The 25,337-nt window shown below is 33.8% G+C and overlaps 3 protein-coding genes and 1 long non-coding RNA gene across 4 annotated transcripts; 3 read left to right on the forward strand and 1 right to left on the reverse strand.

Moving 5' to 3' along the window:
• Positions 1-4,395: 4,395 nt before the first annotated feature.
• Positions 4,396-7,661, forward strand: LOC132035900 (protein NRT1/ PTR FAMILY 6.4-like). Its single transcript, XM_059426053.1, has 5 exons — positions 4,396-4,553; positions 4,647-4,767; positions 4,853-5,070; positions 5,473-6,014; positions 6,598-7,661. Exons 1-5 carry the CDS (start codon positions 4,551-4,553, stop codon positions 7,487-7,489), a joined length of 1,776 nt encoding a protein of 591 aa, XP_059282036.1. The 5' UTR covers positions 4,396-4,550; the 3' UTR covers positions 7,490-7,661.
• LOC132035901 (uncharacterized) lies at positions 4,892-5,560 on the reverse strand. Its single transcript, XR_009409463.1, has 2 exons — positions 5,426-5,560; positions 4,892-5,288 (listed from the first exon to the last, which is right to left on the reverse strand). It is a non-coding gene; the product is annotated as an uncharacterized LOC132035901 (long non-coding RNA).
• Positions 7,662-12,378: 4,717 nt separating the features above from the next.
• Positions 12,379-20,725, forward strand: LOC132037231 (pyrophosphate--fructose 6-phosphate 1-phosphotransferase subunit beta-like). The gene is made up of 16 exons (XM_059427724.1): positions 12,379-12,697; positions 14,770-14,931; positions 15,065-15,186; positions 15,573-15,626; positions 15,779-15,885; positions 15,973-16,078; positions 16,426-16,489; positions 16,640-16,728; positions 17,665-17,796; positions 17,893-18,063; positions 18,183-18,298; positions 18,428-18,539; positions 18,667-18,751; positions 19,546-19,590; positions 19,711-19,779; positions 20,252-20,725. The coding sequence occupies exons 1-16, from the start codon at positions 12,529-12,531 to the stop codon at positions 20,326-20,328; spliced, it is 1,680 nt and encodes a 559-aa protein (XP_059283707.1). The 5' UTR covers positions 12,379-12,528; the 3' UTR covers positions 20,329-20,725.
• A 530-nt stretch (positions 20,726-21,255) lies between these two features.
• LOC132037232 (uncharacterized) lies at positions 21,256-22,990 on the forward strand. Its single transcript, XM_059427725.1, has 2 exons — positions 21,256-22,533; positions 22,865-22,990. The coding sequence occupies exons 1-2, from the start codon at positions 21,798-21,800 to the stop codon at positions 22,873-22,875; spliced, it is 747 nt and encodes a 248-aa protein (XP_059283708.1). The 5' UTR covers positions 21,256-21,797; the 3' UTR covers positions 22,876-22,990.
• The last annotated feature ends 2,347 nt before the right edge of the window (positions 22,991-25,337 follow it).

A 25,337-nucleotide genomic window follows, 5' to 3' on the forward strand; every position in this document is an offset into this window, starting at 1 on the left:
AAATAAGACATGCAGTAATTTTTTTGAGAAACCTCATAATTGGTCTCTTCGATTGAAAATCCCAATTGTACCTTGTCTACTAGTAATAAAAAAGTATTGACAACAAATCATGGCCCCATTGACAACTTGCAAGGATGTGGGTTCTCTTTGGTGGGTGATCCTGATTAGCCCTAACTTCCACTAATTTCCGATGTGACGTCTAAGATAAATTGCATTTGCCTAATCAAAATTTACAATTCTACATGTACCTCCATTAAGTAAGCTTATTTTGGAAGTAATTATATGGATTCAAAAGGAAGTGACGATCTGGAAGCAAAACTGTTAATACAAAAATAGAAGAGCATCATGGAGTAATGCTACCTTATGCAAAACTTAAAATATCCATTCAGAGACAGATACAACATTTAAATTCTATAAATTCAATATTTAAAAATATTCATATTGAACCCATTATATTTTTTAAATTATGAATTCATATTTATTATAAATTTATATTTTGCGTCGAAAATATGTCTATCGCCTCAGTGTCTTGAGATATAAGAAGTGATTCGCTGAGGTCCAGCAATAAATAGATGACCTTATTAGCAAGGAAGTAAAATGATGGAAGTGAACTAATTCAGTACGGAATTGGTTAGAAGATTTAACATGTCGTTAAAGTATCCAACTACCAATAGGACAATGCCAGCTTGTCTATTTTCTGAGGTTATTTTAGGAGCTAGCTAGAGGACATTAGCTGTATGGCGCAATACCAGCAATTACTACACTATCATGTTTGATTCACCTATTACTACTAATCAATAATGGAGATGTGGGCTAAATGATCTCTCTAACCTTAACTCAAGAACTCTGATTCGAATTGAAAAACAAAAAAAACTTCTGATAGAGAGCACTTTACAACTCAAAATAGCTTAGTCAATGTGCATCTAAATTAATCAAACCAATTAAGACAGGTGGATAGAATACGTGATGATTAAAAAAATGAGTTGGAGAGGGGGCAGGAGGGGGGAGTTGGGGAGACAGTCATTTGCACTACCATTATGGATTGATCAAAGGTGGAGTTTGAGGTAGCGCAAGAGGTTCATCTAAATTTTCTTTCTTTGTAAAATTACACTATTTTATAAAATTAAAATTATTTTTTATGTATATACAATGTGAGTTGATTTTTTTTTTTGACTTTTTTATATTTTGGATGCTTTTTATTAAATCCTAATTCGACCACCGAAATTTAGTGATGACTCAACATACTGTCACAAAGTTTCATCTATAGACAAGCCTTTCCCTTTCTTGTTTTCCTAACCTTGGCCCCTTCTCATGCGTGAAAATGAAAAGGCAAAGGAATGGGTCTAGAATGGAATATACGGGTTTTCGGGAATAGAGTGGCTTTTGCTCATATCATGTATATATATTAAGAAATTTACTAAATATGCATATAAATATTTGATTTTGAACTCAGTTATTATTATATATTAACTTAAAATTGTTGGGGTATATACCATTAACCATGCGTTTAGACATGGTATATTCTAACAATTGTCATGGTTAAAAGTCTAAGTGGGAGATTGTTGGGATATATAGTATTAATCATGTGTTTGGATATAGTATTTATTATAGAACAATTATTTATTCATTGTTTAATAAAGAATTAAATAGATCATGCACCAGTATGTGAGTCCTTTACTTATATGGTAGATGATTTAGTGTATAGAGTTTCTTATACATACGGAAGATTAAATAAATCGGTTTATAAGATAAAATTTATGTTCACAATCTAAGATGGAAATTGGACAAAGCCTGCGGTATGATTGTAGCCCAAGATTAATATAATGTATCTTCGTTATGAGAACGGTATAGTTTAATGCCTTTCAACCTTTGTGCTAGTACATTTTGTATGTATTGAACGGACCAAGTAGAGATAAGTGTTTTGTCTTGAATATATAAAACAAATTCTCTAGTTCATTAAATGTACTTATACTCTTAATCTTGATATAATTATTATGATCAATGTGATTTGTTCATTATTTTGATTTATTAAAAGGTACGACTTAATTGCGGGCCTATGTATTCTGGTGAATTGGATAATGGCAAATTACATTTGTGAAATAATAATTAGTTGATAGAATCCATGCTCTTAACTTTGAGATTGATGATACTTCTTTATGGATGCTTTATAAGTCTCATGTGAAAACCTCAGGTGGATTTTGTATCCGTCACATGATGTAAGTTAAATATAAAGGATTCAATTAGTCAATGAATTAAATTGTCGTAATTTAATTTAATTGATTAGTATACGTAATCTTAACATGGGGAGTTAAATAAGTTTTAATGTATGATTTCGAAATTGAACTAAGGAGTGCAGTTACGATTTTTTAGTGGAATAATTCGTAATTTATTATGGTAGGATTAATTCAGATTTCTTGAATTAATTCCATAATAGGAAGCCTCGTTAATTAAATTCATGGTCCCTGCTTTCGTGCTCGAATAATAAAGAATTAAATGGAATATTATTTCTTGGTGGAAAATAAAGACGATAGGTTTTGGAAAAGGGGAAAATCCTAAACTTGTAGTTATAAAATGGTCTTATTCCATAGGAAATTTAAGGGTTTTACAATTTTCTACTCTTTTCCATAGAAATTCGCCACACGAATTTCATAAATTCCGTATTATTCTAAGTTACGTAGTTGTACATCATGAACCGAAGGATGACGATCAATGGATGGTGTGTGCTCGTGGTGAAGATTCGATTCTTGGTGCGGATCACGCTTCAAAGAGATAAGTATCAATTTTATGTTTGATTAATATCTTGATTATGTGTTATTATATTACATAAATTCGATCACTATTGTTGTTCCACGTGCATCTTCGTATTCCATAAAAAATGACTATAAAAACCCATAAAATTTAAATTATGAATCTGCCTTTAGGCGAAATAAAAAAATGCCAACTATACTAGCTAAACCTTTACGTAAACCTAAGTATTGTTAGTACTCGTCATTTTTTCTACTTTATATTGAAGATAATGTTAGTAAGTTAATGTTCTAAACTCATTTCTAGCTCACAATAAATATGCGAACCAAACCATTATAAATACTTCCTTCTTTCTAATATTCAGCGCTTCACATTCCAATGATTCATTTTACTTCTATTAACGTTAGTATTCAACATTTTCAATAACGTACTATACTTGGCCGCAAATCCAGATTATCATTTTTGTAAATTATCTCAAATTTATCAACGCATTAAACAGCTGTTGCATCTACACTGTTGATTAAGAAAAATAGACAAATACCCTACCTCAATTTCCCTGGTCTCAATTGAACTAATATACGTACAATATCTGACGTGTCGAAAACCCCTTTATCATTAAACATTAACGAACCAAACTTCAGTCCTGAATTGTTTTTCCTTTTTTCCCAAAAAATATTTTCAAAATATTGGTTGGTTATACATTAGTATGATTTTTGCAGATGAGTTTTTTCATACCTGTAAACTGGTTTTGATCACTTTTCAAGCGATTCTTTTTTCCAAGTGAAAATCTTGAACTTCAAGTACGTACCATCTTTCAACTTCTTCAAATACTACTCTTTGAAATATTACTCAGTTCGTGTGCAAACACCTACAGCGTATTAAACTTCTTTGACATAATATTCATACTTATTGTATCAATTAGGAGGAGACCTGGGATAAGGACGGCGGGTGGGGGGCCGGGGGTAGGATTATGAGGAGAGAAATAAGCAATATATATCCAAATAAGTTACCAATTCATCCACTTGACGGTGGACCAAACAAAACAGAAAATGAATAATCATCCATTATACCAAAACATAATCAACAGTACTAACACTTAATGATTCGTTTAACGTCTAACTTTAGTTTTTCCTGATATGATGCAAAGTTAATTATGCTAAAGTTGAGTTTCTGAATAATTTGGCACCCGGTTTCAAAGAGTTCACGGAGGAAAATGCATGCAAAAGTTATATGCTTGATTCTTACCACACAGTTTCTTCCAATAACACAGGAGAAATGACAGCATTAGTGGCAGATAAAAGTGACATGACTATTGGTTCCAGCTAAAAAGAGGTTTTCTCTGTGACTGAGATTTAACAGGATATTCACCTCAATCTTATGCTGAGTCCAGTTAAAAATTATATTTCTTACTTTCTCCTGCTCTCCAGCCTATATCAGTTCACTATCACAGCTCAAAATAACCAGATGTAATTTGTAAAGTAAGTGGGAATAACCTAAAGCCTGTTACAACTGGTCCCATTGTCTTGAGATAAGAACCCTTTATGACCACAAAATGATACTTCCAAATACAAACAAACCTGCTGCAATCAGTCAGTAGTACCTTCCAACTTTAGAAGATATTGTTGCAATAGAATCCTGCTGCTATAGCCTACCTTTTTAATCTTTTGGCCTAATCATTCATTCCCATATTTTTCTTTAAACTAGAAAGTCCAGAAACCAAACATAATATCATTTCTACTTCATCATTAAAATCTCCCTTTCTATTCCCATTTCCCCTCCGTTTCTTTGAAGGCCTTCTTGCAGCAATGGTAACTAGACTCAGCTATTCTCTTCCATTTTATAGAATATAAGGGTATCTCTTCTTTAATATCTCATTAAAGCTTTCTTTCAATCATGCACAGGTTTTGGTTGATAACCATGCTGGTAAAGATGGTGCAGAAAATGAAAATCTGGTTGATTTTAGAGGAAATCCGGTTGATAAGTCTCGAACCGGGGGATGGCTAGCTGCAGGACTCATCCTAGGTGCCCTCCCTAACAAAGAACTTTGTCTAATATCTTGAGCGTAACAAATGTTTTTGCAGTCTCATAACTGAAATTTTTGTTATAGGAACCGAGCTATCAGAAAGGGTATGTGTCATAGGGATAGCAATGAACTTAGTCACATACTTGGTCGGAGATTTACATCTTCCATCCTCCAAATCTGCCAACATTGTCACCAACTTCATGGGCACACTTAATCTTCTTGGTCTTCTAGGTGGTTTCCTGGCAGATGCTAAACTTGGCCGTTATTTGACTGTTGCAATCTTTGCTTCAATTGCTGCTTTGGTAAGATTCTTGAGCCAATTAAATATAGAGAAGTTGTCTCCAATATCAACAAGGAAAATCTGAAATGGCCAAAAGGATAGTCATTCTAATAAACAGCATGTAGCCTAGATTTAATAAAAGAAAATGACCTGGAAAGGAAATAAGACCTGTGAGCAATTCGAGCCTTAGTGTCTAGTTTTCCAACTGGTAAAAGATTTGCTACACACTTAAATCATTACCTGTAAAGTTGAATTGTTTCTTTCAGAATTGTGAACTTTCTACATATTATGACATAGATCTTAGCCTAGATCATTTATATGCTTCTACAAGTTTTACATCTTCTACATATTATATTGTCCATGAATGAAAAAAATACCGTTTTAACACTTGAACTTCCATAATATGTATCTCGTGTCTAACCAGGGAGTAACACTGTTGACAATGGCAACAACCATTCGAAGCATGATCCCCCCTGCATGTAACCCAAGAAAACGTGATCAATGCATTGAAGCCAGCGGCCATCAACTTGCTCTTCTCTATACGGCACTATACACCCTAGCTCTTGGTGGCGGTGGAATCAAGTCAAATGTTTCCGGGTTTGGGTCAGACCAATTTGACCCATCAGATCCTAAGGAAAACAAGGCCATGATATACTTCTTCAACAGGTTTTATTTCTGCATAACCCTTGGTTCTTTGTTTGCAGTGACTGTGTTGGTGTATTTACAAGACGATGTAGGAAGAGGATGGGGATATGGAATATCAGCAGGCACGATGGTCCTGGGAGTGGCTGTATTGATTGGTGGAAGAACATTGTATAGATTCAAGAAGCCTCAAGGAAGTCCTTTGACTATCATATGGAGGGTTCTGTTCTTGGCTTGGAGGAAGAGAAAGCTTTCCTATCCTTCTGATGCTGGCTTTTTGAACGAATATCACAACGCAAAAGTCCCACATACACATATGCTGAGGTAATCATGATCTTAAAAGTAAAAATAACATCCTGCAGAACTTATCTAACTAATTGTAGTCACCCAAATAAGGCTAATATCTACTATCCATGTAAAACACTGTTAACAATGGTAGAGCATGAACTAGACCATTTGAAAGCATAAGGCAATAGGGTGGCAACCCAGTACGCTAGGCAGACCTAATCATAATAAACAGAATGCACAAAATGGGCAATAGGTATTACAACGGAATCTTCAACCAACATATATCCACAGGGTTGATCTCTCAGATGGTCACTCAACTAATAGCTATTATCTCAGAAAGTCACCTATCATCTTGATCCAAATTCCTTCAACAAAGAAAGTGACCTTTTGAGATAATAACTATTAGTTGAATGATCATCTGAGAATCACTCCTATATGCACAGGCAATCGCATCAGAATGTACTATGCAGTCACTGAAATTTTAACATACATGGCCAGGGATTAACCTGAATGTAGTTGTTTTAGGACAAAGTAAGAATCATCATATGAAATTAGTAGTAAAAAGCAATTATTTGATTTAAAAAGAAGCTAACCAGTACTAGTACTTGTTATGAAATAGGTGTCTTGACAAGGCAGCCATTCTTGATGACTATGCAGCTGAAAATGAAAACAGGAAGAACCCTTGGATAGTTTCAACAGTTACAGAAGTTGAAGAAGTGAAAATGGTGCTTAAACTGATTCCCATATGGTCCACGTCCATACTTTTTTGGACAGTATACTCTCAAATGAATACCTTCACCATTGAACAAGCTACCGTCATGAATCGGAATGTCGGCAACTTTGCCATCCCTGCAGGGTCCTTTTCGGTCGTTCTCTTTATTAGCATACTTCTCTTCACTTCCATGAATGAAAGGGTCACTGTACGTATTGCCAGAAAAATCACTCACAAAAGCCAAGGAATCACAAGCCTTCAGAGAGTTGGAATTGGACTATTACTCGCTACAGCTGGTATGGTAGCTTCAGCTCTGGTGGAAAGACGAAGGAGGTTACATGCCATCCACGACCACTTCAAAATAAGAGCTTTTTGGTTAGTCCCTCAATTCTTCATTGTAGGTGCTGGGGAAGCTTTTGCCTATGTAGGTCAGCTAGAATTTTTCATCAGGGAGGCACCAGAAAGGATGAAATCTATGAGCACAGGCCTATTTCTCAGCTCAGTCTCAATGGGATATTTCTTGAGTAGCTTGCTAGTGTCCCTTGTACAGGCAGCAACAAAAGGAAGATGGCTTAAAAGCAATTTGAACAAAGGAAAGCTGGATCTCTTCTACTGGATGCTAGCAGTTCTTGGAGTAATTAATTTCTTGATTTTCATTTTTTTCTCAATGAAACACAAATACAAGGACCAGAACGTTAGCAGTCTTGGGGATTCGGCAAAAGAGCTCGGAAGCTGGAAGGATTTGACCCTCGACAACAAGGAAAAGAAACTCGGAGCACAGGAGAAGGAGGAAGCTTAAATACTTTGTTAAGATAATCTGCGTTTTTAAGTTTTTATAATCAAATAGAGCTAAGTACTTCATTAAGATGGCGTACCATAGCATGTAAGCTTTCAACGAATCATTTCTTTCCGGAGTTTGTATTATAGGACAATATTCAATTCTTAAAGGCATCAATACTAATTTGCCACTAGTCTTGAGTTCTGTTTAGGTTAAAACATTTTTCTTTCCTGATACATTAGATGTTCTAGCTTTCCTGATACATTAGATGTTCTAAGGACATCAGAGTGCAGAAAGATGATTAATTCAGCAAACGCAATGTGATATTGACACTACAAAGCAGGAATATAGACCTAGGCTAGTAAATATGACCATTATTATAGATTACATATTTTATGAGGAACATTTCCAGGAATTTTCTGCAGCAGAGGTATTCGAATGCAAAGCAGGAAAATAAAACAATTTAGGGAGTAATGGCAAAGTGGTGTCCATCTATAGATACAGCTATATATATATATATAAAATAATAATGTCATAAACCCTATGTTTAGGACGAAGAACAAATTAATAGAAGAAGTACTAAAGGAACAATAATTATTGCAGGGTTGAAGGAAGGTGGGATGATGTTTACCCTCTTTGCTCTATCTATGCTAATAAATAACCATTCAAGTTGCAACTTTATCTTCAGCTCATGCCGCACTTCAACAATAGGAACGAATTACTCCCTGGCGTGTTTCATGTGAAACTTTTATCAGGGGACAAAGAATTTTGGAGCTTGTTATTGTTAACTGTCTATTATATTTGTGTCATTATAAAAATACTCCTCCTCCCTCCTACATCTCTTTATAATTATCATTTGTTATAATAATATTTTATTATAACTGTCTAGTTTTCTTCAAAATTAATTTTTTATGTTATATTTTACTTCTTTATAACAGCATTCTACCTATAATAGCAGTGATATTTATTATAGTGGTACACCCTTTGTAAAATTAACTCTCTACAATAGTCATACTCAAATATTGAGTAATAATATTTTGTAACAAATATATTATGTATAAAAATAAAATATTAAAATTATTACGGTAATTATCAATTAAAAGCTATTAAATTCCTTTTTGCTGAAAATTTGGACAAAAATCTCCGTCAATTAAAGCGTTATATTAGTACCAAGAGACTAGAATTTACGAAAAAACCTACAATTACAGAATTCTTACGTCAAATTTGAAGTATTTAAATTTTCAATTAATTTCAAAGGCATATGTTGTTTAGATTTTAATTCTTTATCGATACGGTATAATTAGTTATAGATTTATTAGTCGCTTCAATTTTTAATTAATGGAATATGAAAATCAAATGAGATTTTAAAATTAACAAGTATTTTGTTATAAAACATAAAAAAGTACAGAACAATATTTTTTTTTGCATAGTTTTGTTTATAACAGTTAAATGAGATGCAAACATGAAATGCCAGTATACATACATAACAACACCGCACTATAGCAGCTATGGAATTTTTGGACAAATGCTGCTATTATAGAGAGGTTTGACTGTATCAAGAGAAGACAATTTTTTTTTTCTGTTTTACCCATAAGATTAATTGCTCATTTCACATTTTTCAGTTCATTAAAAATATACAACAATTAATATGGATATTATTGTAAATTATGCACTTCACTTATCATTTCTTGAGAGATGTGCAAAATTTATAGTGGAAAAGTAGAAGTGAACGGAAGAAGTTTGAAGGTGTTTGAGTAAGTTTATATAAGTAGAGTAATATATTTTAGCTTATTTACAAGTTAGATAAATAAATATAAAAGAGGTGTTCATAAGATAAGTCACATAAATCAAAATAATTCAAAAATCATTTTATATTTTTTCAACTTATAGTTATAAACATTTTTTATTTAATCTAATATTTTGTTATTATATTTTTGTATTTTTATAATCTTTAAATATCCTCCCAAAGTAATACCCAAATTTCTCTCTATTCTATTTTAATTATTCAGAATTTTCTTTGTCGAGATATTTTTAAATTTATACTTTGTGTGAGTAGTTTTAGGGGGGGGGGGGGGGGTGAATTTTGGTTATGTTAATACAGAAAAGAGTTATCAAATGCTTCAATTGTTTATTATTGATTTTATATTTTTATCTAAATTTAATAATCAATTTCAACACCTAATACATTATTTTCAAGTATGTTAAGATGTCATCTTCCTTGTATGTTCCGAAAAGAAATAATGTTCCATAAATGGAAACAATTAAAATGTTCAAGAGCTTATTTGTGTGGGTTAACGTATAAGTTGCTGCTACTATTTCTACGTAAGTGGCAAAAGAGGACGAACACGGCATTGACAAACTGTATAAAAAGTTGTCTGAGTTGTACACTAAATTTGGACTTATATCAATTGTACTTGTTTTTTTTTTTCCGGTTGTGTGTCTATTTCATTTAACAAGTACTACTACTCATAGCCTGTTTGGCCAAGCTTCTAAAATCAGCTTATTTTAAAAAGTATTTTTTTAAAAAGTACTTTTTGAAAAGTACTTTTGGCTAAAAGCAGTTTGTGTTTGGCCAATTAATTTAAAAAACACTTTTGAACAGCAATTAATGTTTGGCCAAGCTTTTAAAAAATGCTTCTATGTGTATTTTTCTCAAAAGTACTTTTCAAAAAAGTGATTTTGGGCAAAAGCTATTTTTTTATTTTCTAAAAAGCTGTACATACTCCCTGAAGACTTATTTTCTCCCAAAAGCTTGGCCAAACACCTCACTTTTTTCAAATAAGTACTTATTGAAAAAATAAGTACTTTTGGGGGGAAAATAAGCTTGGCCAAACAGGCTATTAGTTTGCCAACTATTCTCTGTACACGTGTATTCCACTTTTACGGCATCATATTGTTTTACTTCTACACTTCATTTTATTACTCTATTATAGAAAGCACATGAAATTGTATTCTAAGCAGGGACTAACATGTTTATATTTTAGAAGTTTAACATTAATTCTATTTCTTGTGTATTTACTTTTTAAGTCCCTACGTGTCCGCAGTGTCTCAATTGTCCTTTCATTTCCTTCATTTGACATATAGTACCTCTGTCTCAATTTAAGTGTATAAATTTAACTAGACACAGAGTTTAAGAAATAACGATAGACTTTTGAATCTTGTGGTTCTAAATTAAAAATGTGTATAATATAATAAAATAACCTTTGAATCTTGTGATTATAAACTTGACATGTAGGATATTGAATTGTTAACTTACTATATATAAAAAGAGGCGGACATAGCCAAAATAAGACAAATTTTAACAACAATTGAGAAATTAAGGGAAAAAATAAGAGGAAAATAAACAAAATATGGAGACTCACTAAGAAAAATCGCGGTATCATTTGTAAAATATACAAACCATAAAGACTAACTAAAGTGAATAATGCTTTTCTTATTCACCATTCCAGTGGTCTCTCAGCCTTTCTCCTATTTATCCGATCTTCACTCGCTTGATCTGATTTTCTCTGGGCTGCTTGGTGGTTCATATAGTTGGTACTCTAAATTTGAGATTTTCTTTTAATTTTTCCTGTTTAAATTTAAGTTTTGCTATTAATTTTGGTAAGTTTATTCTACAAATTTCTTTGTTAATTATATCTAACGCAGTGTCTCAATTGTCCTTTCATTTCCTTCATTTGGCATATACTTGCTCTGTCTCAATTTAAGTGTCTAAGTTTGACTAGACGCGGAGTTTAAGAAATAAAGATAGATTTTTGAATCTGCTGGTTCTAAATTAAAAATGTGTATAATTTAATAAAATATCCTTTGAATCTTGTGATTATAAACTTGACATGTAGGATATTTGAATTGTCAACTTACTAAATATAAAAAAAGGCGGATCTAATCAAAATAAGACAAATTTTAACAATAATTGAGAAATTAAGAGAAAAAGAAACAAAATCTGGAGACTCAATAAGGAGAATCGCAATATCCTTTGCAAAAAATACAAATCATAAAGACTAACTAAAGTGAGTAATTGGGTCCGTGCATCGCACATGCATAGTTTGCTAGTACTGCTACATATGTAGGTTTTAGACAAGTAATTTGGAGTTAAAATATATAAATTTGTCATTTTTAAAACAAATTAAAAGAATATAGTTAGATTATGATTTAATTTTGATAAATTAATATGATTTGATGTAAATATTATATGCAGCTAAAATATTTGCGCTTTGATAAAATTGCACCCCATTGTACTATTGTACTATTTAATTTGGAAAAAGTATATTACTCTCTTCGTCTCAATTTAAGTGTCTTACTTTCCTTTTTGATCTGTTCAAAAATAGTATCTCTTTTCATATTTAGTAAGTTAACAAGTTAAATATCCTATATGACAAGTTTAAAACTAGCTACAAGATTCAAAGAAGATTTTAATATATTACACACATTTAATTTAGGACCACAAGATTCAAAAATCTCATTTTATTCCTTAAACTTTATGTCTAGTCAAGCTACACTTAAATTGATGGAGGGATTATAGTGACACAAGATTCAAGAATATCATTTTATATCTTAAACTCTGTAACTAATCAAACTAATTAATACATTTAAATTGAGACGATGGGATTATAATGAATAATTGACGTCGTAGATTATCATACTTTGATAAAACTTGCAACTTACCAAACTCGTAGTAGTTAATTCAGCAAAAGAATCTCGTGAAAATATTTTCTTTACAGCAAAACATCAAGAAATGACCCACTTTCTTAAAAAAAATGTTTTACACTTTTTTTTTTTCTTTTTTCCTTTGTACCAAACATACAAAGTCGCAACATAATGTGACCATCTTTGGAATTCCTAAGAGGCTAAGAAGTTATCTGATCATCATAGAAGCAAAAAAGAAAGTGTTCCTTTCGTGATTTTCCCCGCTTTAGAATAGTTCAAAAGCGGCATTCATTCAAAATCATAACCAACTCTCCACTTTCTACGTATTCCCTTAACAATACCTTCACATATTCTCACATCTCATCTGTCTCCTTCTCGCACACATTTCCATAGGACTAATTTGTTAAGAGGAAAACATGGCAGCAACAGCAAAAGAAGCAGCAGCAGCAATGCCTGGTCGATCGACTTCGTCGTATAGTGAAGTCCAAGGCAACCGTCTCACTGTTTCGCTTCCTCTGCCTTCTGTCCTTAAAAATTCCTTCTCCGTCATTGATGGCCCTCCTAGTTCTGCCGCTGGAAATCCAGGTTCATCTCAGTTTCTCCATTTCCTCTTCATTTTATTCCTATTCCCTCTGTCCCAATTTATGTGGAACGCTTTTTTTTTTTTTTAAGCTCCCGTTTGGATGGTTGTTTCCCGTGGTTCATTAATGTACAGTATTGTACCGTATTAATACAATGTTTGGATATATTGTATCGTTTCTTATGGTTTAATAACATTTTTATTGTTTGGTTGAACTGTATGGTACTATATAATAACATGTAAGTTTACTAAAATACTCTTTACTAATATAACTATTAAAAATATCAACAATTACTAGGATAATCCCAATTAAAAGATAATAAATAACTGCTTTCTATCTCTTCTTCTTTTTCTTTGACTCTATAACCTCGAATACAAGTGTTTATTCAAATTACTTTGTAAAAAGAAAAAAAGCTTGCGTGAATTACTTTATAAAAAAAAAAAAAAAATTGCATGCGAAAGATGAAGCTCTAACGCTCCGAAAAAAATCTTTCATTTCTCTCAGTTTGATCCATGCGTCTGCTGCTGATTTTTTACTGCTGTAATAGTGAGTCTTCATTCTTTCTTCTTCTCATTGTTGCCAATGAAGAGGGATAATCTTGATCTTCTTCCTCATGATTATTAATAATACAAGAAACATAAAGCTTGAAGGATTTGGAGGCAGAATTCAGTCGTTGGAGGCAAAATTAAACATTTAGTTTATATATATTACTAAAACTACGGTAAAGAATAAATAGGAATTTTAAAAAATAAGTAGGGGTATAATGGGGAAATAAAATACGTAACCACGGAAATACCACCAAATCCGTGGTTACAAAAATTGGGACTTTTCATGGTTATATAACCAAGAGATGAACCATGGGTTTACAACACCATAATTTTAAGAACAATGAAAACAAACGTGGTTTCATAGAAAACCATACATTAATGAACCACGGGAAACCCCCATCCAAAGTCTGTCGAAAAAAAAATGTCACCTTTCTATATTTGAAAACAATTTAATTTTATGAGATGATTAACAGTGACACATTTATCTAAGGCTCATTTTGGATCACAATTTTATGAGATGATTTACCTTCTGCTGTTGAATTTTAGTTAATCCACTGTGTTTCTTATTTTCAAAATGTGACCTGTTGAATGTGCAATAGGATGGAAATAAACAGACATGGGCTTGATGTGTAACAGGAGCATCATGACTGACTTCGTAGTCTAGTCTCTAATTGGTTTATAGATGTTAGTTGATTTATGGATTTTGATTGATTAACAATCTTCATAATTTAGTGACGTGCATGGATCCATGATAGTATAAATTGATTTAAAATTTGGATGATCTGATTTTTTTTAAAACCAGCATGTAACAGGGAGACTACAAATACTCCATTCCGTTTGACACTCTATTTCTTTTAATGCAATACGAAAAAATTGACACTTTTATACTTGTAAAATCACGAGTCTTAACATTCCAATGCATGCTCGTATTAGAATGGTAATTGAAGGCCACTTGATACTAGTATAGTAATTTTAGTATGTTGTATATATTCAAATTGTATTGTGTGGGAAGTCTTTATTTATTTATTATTCTACATTCAATTAAATACCAACATATAATATGATACGTAGAAACACTTATTTATTTAGTAGTATAGGTTACTAGTAAATGATAGATTTATCAGGCCTCTATCATCTTAAACGTGGTACCAAAATTAGGACTAGCAAATTTTGGAATAAATAAAAAATTATCCAAAATCTTTTATCAAAGATACACAAACTTGGGTTTTTATTAGTGCAACTATTTTTCTTTTTACTAAGTATTTGTTACTCCATTTGTTAAAAGAAAACTAGAGCTTTAGTGTGTGATAGCCTGTTTGAGAAGGCTGAAGCTTTTATGACCAAATAAACAAGGATCTAATCTTTATTCTCAAACTGAAGGTAAGTTTTCTGTATAAAGACATCAGACATGTTCTGTTTCCCTTCTCATTAGCCCAAGAAATAGAACAATGCTAAAGTGTTAAGTGTCTCTATTACAGTCAAGGCTTTTTATGCTTAGCTTATATTCATTTTTTCATCAATATTGTAGGTGAAATTGAAAAGCTTTTCCCAAATCTGTTTGGGCAGCCTTCCGTGACGTTACTGCCAGGTCACACATCAGGAGCTGCATTGAATCATAATCTTAAAATCGGGGTTGTTTTATCTGGAGGACAGGCTCCTGGGGGCCATAATGTCATCTCGGGAATATTTGGTGAGTGCTTTTCCAATAGCTTTTACTTTATAGTAGTATTTACTTTTTGCAGTCCTGTACATATGTATAGTTATTAGTACATAAGATAATACACGCGTGTATCTCAGCAATTAGTTGATTATTTTTCTTCTAGACTATTTGCAGGAGAGAACAAAAGGTAGCACACTCTATGGATTCAGGGGAGGTCCAGCAGGGATCATGAACTGTAAATATGTAGAGTTGACAGCAGATTTTGTGTATCCTTACAGAAATCAAGTAAGAAGTTTCTTCATCTTTAGGGTGTAAGTTCATAAATATGACCAAGAAACTTCCCCCTAAGGGGCATCAGTTATTTTCCTAGTGAAGTTATTGAAATGAAGTGGATGTTTTACCTTCCCAGTTAAGATACATGGTCTGTGTTTGCACATTTTTCTAACAGATTTTGGATGTGGACTTCTATGGAAAAAATATCTTTCTATCCACAGCTTTCGTATCAATATGATGGCAGCTTGTTTAACTTATGATGTGGGGACTTTTCAACTTGATTAAACTTAAATATCTACCTTCGCTTTAATGGATATTTATTTTTATCGTTTTTGCTTTTTGATTTACTGCCTAGTTTTACTTCTGCAGAACATGTGTAATTGACATTTTTTTGACAGGGTGGCTTTGATATGATCTGTAGTGGTAGAGACAAGATAGAAACCAATGAACAGGTTATCTTTCTCTTGTTTCATATTCAAATAGGACTCATCAAATTCTGCACTTCATCACTTATAACATTTTATTATTTCTTGTCTTTTTTCTACGCAAGCTAGTTTCATTTGTAACTCAGTCGGCATAATACTATTGTTTTTCTTTTTTTCAGTTTAAACAAGCTGCAGAAACAGCTAAGAAACTTGACTTAGATGGGATTGTTGTGATTGGTGGAGATGATTCAAATACAAATGCTTGTCTTCTAGCTGAGAACTTCAGGTAAATATTCTCATTATAGTGGACTGGCTCATAGTATTCATTATTGGCATTCCTCTCACAGAACTTTGTTTATTTGGTATGTTAAAGGGGTAAAGGTTTGAAAACACGGGTTATTGGATGCCCAAAGACAATTGATGGTGATTTGAAAAGCAAAGAAGTTCCTACTAGTTTCGGATTTGATACTGCTTGCAAGGTAATCGTTTTCCTTTTTGTCTTATTTCCTAAATCCTAGCTCCATTTTACTTCACATTATTTCTATAAATTACATCTAGCTAGCACTTCTCTCTTGACCTTTAATTTTTGTTACTTCTACTATGTGAGTAGAACTGAAAGAATGTTTTTTCAAATAGAGTTCTTACAGAAGAATTTTATGTGTAGAGTCTCAAACTTTTATGGAAGTGTCTCATCCAAACTGTTGTTGCATTCTTAGTTTTCTTAGTGATGAATTACTATCACCACAAAGTTGATAACTTCGGTTAGGTTACTCCTGTCTGTAGAATGATTAGATAGAGATTATCCAACTTTTCAATTACGGTGCAGATATATGCAGAAATGATCGGAAATGTCATGATAGATGCTCGTTCAACAGGAAAATACTATCACTGTAAGTACATAAATTGTGAACAACTTGGGATACTACATTATATATGTGTAACCTTGAGAATAAGGAATTGTTTCTTCTAAATATATTTATAATGTTAACTCTTAATACTATTATTTGCTCCTTTTCTTACGCTTTTTATGGTTTCTCCAGTTGTAAGGCTTATGGGTCGTGCGGCATCACACATCACATTGGAATGTGCTCTTCAGACACATCCAAACATTACCATCATTGGCGAAGAGGTAAAAAAAAATAAAAAATAAAAAATAAATAAATAACCACCATTGGCGAAGAGGTAATTGTTTGCCAAGTCATTGACATGGTTTTCATGCATGTATGCAACATATTCCACTTAAGGCCCAAAACTTAAAGAGCGAATTCAATCTTTCTGTTGGATGAGTTAATAATGAACGAGATTTAAATCTAAAAATAGAAGATACTGAAAACTATTATTTCTTCAGGAAGTAAATATTTCAAGAGACTATCTGCAACCATATGTGGAATTTGTGGTTACTTTTAGTAATAGAGTTATTACAATGTTCCTAGCTGATTATACATTTTACTCATATTTCAGTTACTTGTAAGTGAAACTTGCTAGTATGAAACTTCACTTTCTCCTCTGACTTTGAAAAAGCTGCTCTGTTAAGATGGACATAATATCATCTAAAGATGTTTGACCAAATTAATAGAGGATAAACCTAGCTTCTAACATTAATGCCCAGGATGCCTCTTTGGTGATTGTTTTCTACTTTTAGTCTTCTTGTTATTTTCCATTTTTACCCATTTCTCTTGTTTCTGGTGAGGAATTTGGTATTTTGGAGTCCCAGTAGAGTATAATGTCTCAAAGAGCTGTAATGGGAATTGGTTTATTTTCTGAAGTCTCATTTAATTGGTCTATGTTATAGGATCATAAGATGGTTAGAAATCCTTTATATTTTCAGCCTAATCACTCTTTTGACTTCGGAATTCAATGAGTTTCGTAAATTTCAATGTATACCATGTCCAAGGAAAAGACCTTAGGGGCTTCTGTGCACGTCATCGAGATGATTCAGAGGATTAAAATTTCATTTCCATGGTTTGTCTTTCTGAAGATTATTCTGTAATGAGGTAGTAGAATTTTATTTTTTGGAACTTTTTGTGATTTTCCCTAAGTTTAACAACGTACTGTTTTTCTACAGGTTGCAGCTCAAAAGCAAACACTTAAAAGTGTTACAGATTATATCGTAGGAGTAATTTGCAAACGAGCAAAACTTGGTTATAATTATGGGGTTATACTAATACCCGAAGGCCTGATTGACTTCATTCCCGAGGTTTTAACATTTAACTGTAAAAATCACGATGAGTCATTTATTAGAATGAACAGAAAATCAATTAGTTGTTGCTAATTTTATCTCTCTTATTTGCAGGTGCAACAGTTGATTGCGGAGCTCAATGAAATCCTGGCTCATGATGTTGTTGATGAAGCTGGCAATTGGAAAAAGAAACTCAGGAGCCAGTCTCATGAGCTCTTTGAACTCCTACCGCAATCAATTCAGGAGCAGTTACTTCTTGAAAGAGATCCACATGGAAATGTCCAGGTACTTTTCTTCATTTGGATGGAAGTCAGGCAAATAGGACAATTGCTCATTTAGTCAAGTCATACTATTTTTTTTTTTTTTTCCTCCTTCCAGCACATTTCCTTTTTCAATTTCTACAGGTTGCCAAAATAGAGACTGAGAAAATGTTAATTCAAATGGTGGAAGCTGAACTGGAAACCAAGAGGAAGGAAGGTTCTTATACCAATCATTTTAAAGGGAAGTCTCATTTTTTCGGGTAATTGATACCACTTACATTTGACTTGTGCGTTTCAGCTTTAATAACCTATAATTGACGGAGTACTTAGTACTGCTTTCTTAAGTTTATCCTGATAGTAGTTCTTACTTGACTCTGTTTTCTTTGAAGTTATGAGGGCAGATGTGGTTTGCCTTCAAATTTTGACTCTAACTATTGCTATGCATTGGGTTATGGTGCTGGAGCACTTCTTCATACAGGAAAAACAGGCCTGATTTCCTCTGTCGGTGTTTCCATGCCTCTTATATCTTCCCTCCTTTCTCCCTTCTTTTTACTTGCATTTATTGTGTTATATAGCATCTGGGCCTTGGTCCATTGCAATTTATACTGAGACCCTTGTTCATATTTAGGTGGGAAATTTGGGAGCTCCAGTTGAAGACTGGACTGTAGGTGGAACAGCGCTAACATCTTTGATGGATGTGGAAAGGAGACATGGTATCAACCTTCTTCCCCTCTTGTTCATTGTCTATGGTATCATGGTGTATTCTCCCTATTGAAAAGCACAAGTCTTAGCATGATGAACTGTTAAGTGCCTGATTAAGCTGTTCAGACTCTTTCTCTTCTGTTTGGATAGATTTAGCTGAATAACTTACTGCTAATTGAAACTATTTGAATTTGTCTATTCCGAAGCATCTACTTAGTCATTTCAAACATCTATTTAGAAAATTTTCACCTAAGGAGAACTTCCTTTCTTAGTCTTCCCAAAACAAAGCATATAGAAAAACTGAATAAACAAGGAGCAACCAAATATTTGCACAAGTAACTATAATAAAGGAAAAGTACCAAGCTTTACATTATATGAAAGACTTACACATAATTCAACTTCTTGTATGCATGAGATTCTGTGTTTGAGCCTTCGAAGGATCCACACCCCTCGCTTATATGATGAGCCATAACCAGACAAGGCCTTGGAGTGTTGGAGACACATATATTGAACTAGTAGTATTTAGCCCGATGAAGTTGTGAGCCTCTCAATAGGGGTAGATCTAGGATGTAAAGTCAGTACTTCGAGTTCTCAAAACTAGTTTGAGTAGCTGGTTGGATTCTCTTAATATATACAATAATGATGGATTTTCACATACATTTACAAGTTCAGAGTGGGAAGCAGGACCCAATACATAGACACTAGGTCTGTCCTTGCCTTCCAGGCCTGTCATGTTTTAGAAGAAAAAATGTTTTGGCTGAGATTCCATGCTTACATCCGTGACAAAGTCATCAAACTTTTGCAGGTAAGTTCAAGCCTGTGATTAAGAAGGCAATGGTGGAACTAGAAGGTAAAAGCTCCATTATGCTACAGACCATACAGGCTATGGTTAACATTTTAGTAGACCCTTTTGCTGTAATTTTTGGGTAGTTAAAGCCTCACATTTGTATAACCATTTGTCAACTCCCAGGTGCTCCTTTCAAAAAATTTGCTTCCTTGCGAGAAGAGTGGGCTCTAAAGAATCGATACTTCAGCCCTGGTATGTTATTACTATGGTTTCTAAAAACTTGTTAAGTTCTTATTATTCATACTTGAATTTTAACCTTTGAAAACATGTCTTAGCCACGATGTTGAGATTTTCGTCCACATACAGAGCCAATAGGCTATTGATATCCTTGCTAAGGTGATGTTTTGTGGCTGTGTGTGATGCCTTTTGTTATCAGGCACAATCTTTATTGGGTACATAGCCAATATTCCTTCCTCTCTGATACACATACCTCACAAGTAACATCTTTGCTGCAATGAACCATCATTAAGTAAATCTAAGTGAAAAACCATAACCATATTAGCAAGCTGCTTATCTGATTATCCTGTTGACACTCTTATTTTCTTCTACAACTAAAGAACATTACTCAATTTTGCTTTAGAGTGATTTGTAAGTTCTACATAGGTGTTCCATGATTTGTGTTCATTTTGTGATCCTTTTTGCTTGTTTATGTATTTGTGAGCAGGTCCACTTCAATTTGTTGGCCCAACATCAAATGAAACCAATCACACTTTAATGCTGGAGTTGGGAGCTAAAGCTTAAGCGATTCTCAAATTTGAACTCAAGCTTCTGTTCTTGGATGTTTTTAGCAAAACACATTCGTCTCATATAGGAAATGGACTTGGAGAACAATTGCTTACTGTCCCAACATGCTGGCTATTTGTTGGGGAATTGTTCTTATTTTTTTCACAGGGAAAAAAGTTGTTCACATTTTTCATCATTATCTTTGAGCAAATTGTTTTAGTCTTGCTGTAGATTTATGGTCTCTATACTAGCAGCTAGCCCAATTTCTGAAGCTAAGGTTAAAAAGAGATAATCTTCTCTAATACCAAGGCTAAATCCCTTTTAGTCTGGCTATTAGAAAATTTGTGTGTCCAAAATGTAGCTTGAGAACCGGCAGTCTTTTTCTAATCGTTATTTACCAAACATTTGATAAACATTTCAACAAATATTTTCGTGATTTGCATTACTTTTTCTGTTATATTTAATTATGTAGATTGTTGAGCTGAGGAGATAAAAGCCAAAAAGCTCAGTGCCAGCTAAGAAACAGCTCAACAAGTTAGTTATAACTAATTAGTAGTTAGTGGTGCTAAAAGATACTTAGTTAGAGAATTATTATGTATAGTTAAATGAGTATAAATAGGATATCTTGTACAGATTCTATTCATTCAGTTTCAATATACAAAGTCAGTTTCTATTTTGTCTTCTCCCGTTTCTATTTTGTCTTCTCTCTCAAGCTATTGCTTTCTTCCATAACTGCTCCTTTAATGAGAATCATGGAGTTTATCATGGTATCAGAGCTTGCGTGTATGATTTACGATCCCTAATTGTTCCATTGATTCTTCATTGAGCTTAATTTGAAAGCTACTGTTCGATTTCACAAGTTCATTCGTGAATCGAGTTTATTTCAGTATCTAGGTTTGTGTTTGTTGTTTCTCACTACATTTCTTTGCAATTCTCTGCAAATTCTGTGTTTGTTTTCCTTTGCAACAATGGCGATTGAGGATAACAGTACTACTGCTAGTCATAACACTGGAGAAAGGGTAAATGGCATAGTGGTGACAATCGATCAACATCATCCATTGTATCTTCAGTCCTGTGATACTCCAGGTAGTTCCTTGATCTCAATTAAGCTAACTGGTCTAGAAAATTATGCTCTGTGGAGTAGCACTATGCGTATTAGCTTACTTGGCAAAAGCAATTTAGGTTTTGTTACTAGCAAGTATCCAATCGAAAAGTTTGATGAGTCCTTGCATGATCTATGGGAAAAATGTAATGCTTTAGTACTTTCATGGATTATGAATTCAGTTAGTTCTGAATTGCCAAGTGGAATTGCCTATGCATCTAGTGCTTACAAGGTGTGGAAAGATTTACAAGAGAGGTTTGACAAAGTAAATGGTTCAAGAGTACTTTTTCTGCATAAACAAATGGCTACATTAACTCAAGGAGTGTCTACTGTGTCTAGCTATTTCTAAAAAATGAAATAACTCTGGGCTGAATTTGATGCATTGATGCCTTATCCTGATTGTGGTTGCCCTGACTCAAAGAAGTATGTTGAACATTTTGAGTATCAAAGGCTTTTACAGTTTCTAATGGACCTAAATAAGTTCTATTCTCAATCCAGTAATCAAATCATGTTGATGATTCCCACTCCTTCAATCAATAAGGCATATGCAATGATAATGTCTGAGGAAAGTAGGAGATCTATGTTTTCACCTCATGTTCCTGAAGCTTCAGAAGGAATAGCTTTGTTCGGTGGTAGAGGAAATATTTCTCAAGTCAACAATCATACAGGTAGTGGTAGAGGAAATGCTCCACCAGGAGGAGGTGGTCCACCTGAACATTACCATTCTGGAAATTATACCAATAGACCTAGGACGAATGATCGGGTGTGTGACTTCTGTCATGTGAGAAATCATTCTAGGAATAACTGCTACAAACTGCATGGGTATCCATCAGACTACAAGGGTAAAAAGAAGTGCTCTGGGACCTCAGAAAACTATGCTAGAGAAAATAACACTGGGGTTAATTCAGGAAATGGCAAATATAGAGGTACAGGTGGTAGCAACTTTGGTACTTCTGCTAATTTTGCAGGTAACTCTCAAAAGCCACACTATGGAGAGCCTAGTCAAACTGCTCGAGATCTGCTAGCAGGAGGTATGCTTCAATTTACAAAGGAACAATACAACAAAATCCTGCAGATGCTTAGCTCAGAGAATGAGGAAACTCACTCAGCTATGGCTGCAGGTATGACTTGTGCTATTATCACTAAGGATGAAATTAAGTGGATAGTTGACTTAGGGGCATCTAGTCACATGGTTAAAACATTGGATATGCTAACTAAATCCAAATCAGTTAGTAAGAGTGAAGGAAATCATGTTCGTCTACCTACTGGTGGCTTGGCTAGTATAAGTCATATGGGCTCCTCTTGGGTTTTCTCTGATGGTCAAGAAGTGACCAATGTCTTGCATATTCCTGACTTCAAATACAATATACTATCTATGTCAAAACTAACCAAGGAGCTTAATTGTGGAGAATTCTTTTTTCCTGATTTTTGTATCTTTCAATACCTCTTCAGTGGGAAGGTGAAGGGGATTGGTAGAGAAGAGTATGGGTTATATGTGTTCACTACTGGTATATGCAAGAAGCAGCAGCTATCTTCTGAGGTTACACAACCTTTTCCTACTGTAAATACAATAAATGACAGAAGGATAAATGTTAGTCTTTGGCATAAGAGGTTAGGTCATGTTCCTGTCCAGTCTATGAGGAAATTAAGTGGTTTTGAGTCTGTAAGATTTGACTCTTTTTTTGATTGTAGTGTCTGTCCATTGGCAAAACAAACAAGATTTCCATTTCCCTTAAGTTACACTATCTCTGAGTCATGTTTTCATCTAGTTCATGCTGATGTTTGGGGGCCATATAGGGTTCCTACATATAATTGAAAGAGATATTTTCTCACTCTTGTTGATGATCACTCGCATTTGTTTGGCTCTATCTTTTACCTTCTAAATCTGATGTTATTGCTGCTATCAAAATTTTTCTTCTTATGGTCAGCAATCTATATGGTGTATCTGTTAAGTATCTCAGAACAGATAGTGGGTGTAAGTTCTTTAATTCTTCTATGACTGAGCTACTACAATCCTTGGGTATTTGTCATCAGAGTTCTTGTGTTTTCACCCCACAGCAAAATGGGGTGGCTGAGAGAAGACATAGGCAAATTTTAGAAGTAGCAAGAGCACTAAGGTTTCAAGCTAGTGTTCCACTAAGATTTTAGGGTGAGTGTGTTAATATTGCAGTTTACATCATCAACAGGTTGCCTTTCTCTGTTCTTCAAGGACCGTCTCTGTTGACACCCAATTTTGCCCCTCCTCTTTTCTAATTAATAAATCAATATCTTATTTTTACCGTTATTTTATTATAATTTCTGCTACTATAGTTTTAAGTATTAACACGTCAGACATCGCTACTTACTTATTGTATATTGATCATAAGATATAATCTAGATAATATCCTTACTCTATAATTACTTTACTTATATTCTATTAAATTACACCTTATTAATGCTAATGGCTAACTTATTATTATTATTATTATCATGGTATTTTATTAATACAAAGAAGCTTAAAGAATAGGAAAGAGACAATTTAGTTCAGCCCAAAACAGCCCATGTTTTATATCCAAAATGAGCCCACACCTTGAATAAATTTCGGACCAGCCCATTATCTTCATCACCCGACCAGCCCACTACCTAAAACTACCTGACCCGGCCCATTCGTTATTTCCCCTAAAAACCTAATGAACGATAACCTCACCTCTCTCCTTTTTCCTCAGCCGCACAAGCCTCTCTCCACGCCTTCCCTCTGTCGTCTTCCTCATCTCCCTCTCTCTTGTTTCCCTCTCTCACCACCCATTTTAGTAAAACCTTAACCCACTTTCACCTTGGCAGGTTTTTTACCCCTTCATTTTAGTGCAAATCCTCTTTCCTCTTCCAAACAAAAACCATCCTTGTTTTCGACCATGGCAGGTTTTACCTTGCCATTTTTATACGATTTGGTCAAATACAACGGCCAAAAAATCTGAAAAGAGGTCAGCCTTAAAGATTTGATCCGATTTCAAACGGACCACTTCAAATCCCGCCCAAAAATGAGTGAACAAAACCCTAATTTTCGTCCACTATAAAAGGACCTTAAGTCCATAGCCGAAGGAGGGGATTTTCTCATCTAGGCTATTATAGTCTCTACAATTCCGCAAAGAAACTTGAGCATTTTTTACTATCTCTTAATTTCTGTTTGATTCAATCGTGTTCGTCGTGGGTAGATCTGAAAAGACTTTAAGGCCCCGTTCACTGTACACTTCGGCAGCACTTTCTCTTATTTTTTTTTTTGTTCAAGTAGTATACCCTGTCATGACTGTAATCTGTTCGGGTAAATATGATGAAATAATTATATGACATGCCGATGTTCGTTGATGATTTCATTTGGTCTCAAATCTGTGTTCTACGCCCAAGTTCTATTAGCAATCATGTATTAGACTTAATTATATTTTTAGTTCGATTAGTATATTATATGAAAATAAACATATCTTAGACCATGATACCAGTCATATCCGAGTGTTCTGTTTATGAAAATTTATGAAATAAATCTGTCAATACCTATATTAGTTCTAATGGTCTCTGTTATGTGTTAGTGGTATAATATGACTATATTCGGGGTTCGTTTTGGGGTTTAGGTGTTGCATATAAGAATTCGACAACAAACATACTCTGTTCTGCAGTTTGTCGATGTTTAGTCCTACTTGCCTAATCCCATCAGTAGCGTGCGTAGAATCATATTCGGTCATGATTCATTTAAATAATTAACTGTCTGCCCGCAATGTCTTAGTTTGATTCAACTCTTCTATTTTCGGCATAGTTTCAAATTAGGGTAGCATTGTGCTTTTATAGGTATACCATGTCCCATTTTGCTTAAGGAAATTAGCATAATCAGCGTTGAATGCTGTTTAACAAAATTAGTTTGTACTCTATTTGGATTATGTATTCGCGTCATGGTATT

This window comes from Lycium ferocissimum, chromosome 11, assembly GCF_029784015.1.
Source record: "Lycium ferocissimum isolate CSIRO_LF1 chromosome 11, AGI_CSIRO_Lferr_CH_V1, whole genome shotgun sequence".
In the NCBI taxonomy this organism is placed as follows: Eukaryota; Viridiplantae; Streptophyta; class Magnoliopsida; order Solanales; family Solanaceae; genus Lycium; species Lycium ferocissimum.

Bases quoted from the DNA above. Each gene is read 5' to 3' on its own strand.
- LOC132037232 (XM_059427725.1), top strand. From the start codon at position 21,798: ATGCCTTATCCTGATTGTGGTTGCCCTGACTCAAAGAAGTATGTTGAA.
- LOC132035900 (XM_059426053.1), top strand. The intron at 5,071-5,472 runs GTAAGATTCTTG...GTGTCTAACCAG, and splicing joins TTGCTTCAATTGCTGCTTTG to GGAGTAACACTGTTGACAAT. The intron at 6,015-6,597 runs GTAATCATGATC...GTTATGAAATAG, and splicing joins CCACATACACATATGCTGAG to GTGTCTTGACAAGGCAGCCA.
- LOC132037231 (XM_059427724.1), top strand. From the start codon at position 12,529: ATGGCAGCAACAGCAAAAGAAGCAGCAGCAGCAATGCCTGGTCGATCG. The intron at 18,064-18,182 runs GTACTTTTCTTC...CAATTTCTACAG, and splicing joins ATCCACATGGAAATGTCCAG to GTTGCCAAAATAGAGACTGA. The intron at 18,299-18,427 runs GTAATTGATACC...TTTTCTTTGAAG, and splicing joins GGGAAGTCTCATTTTTTCGG to TTATGAGGGCAGATGTGGTT.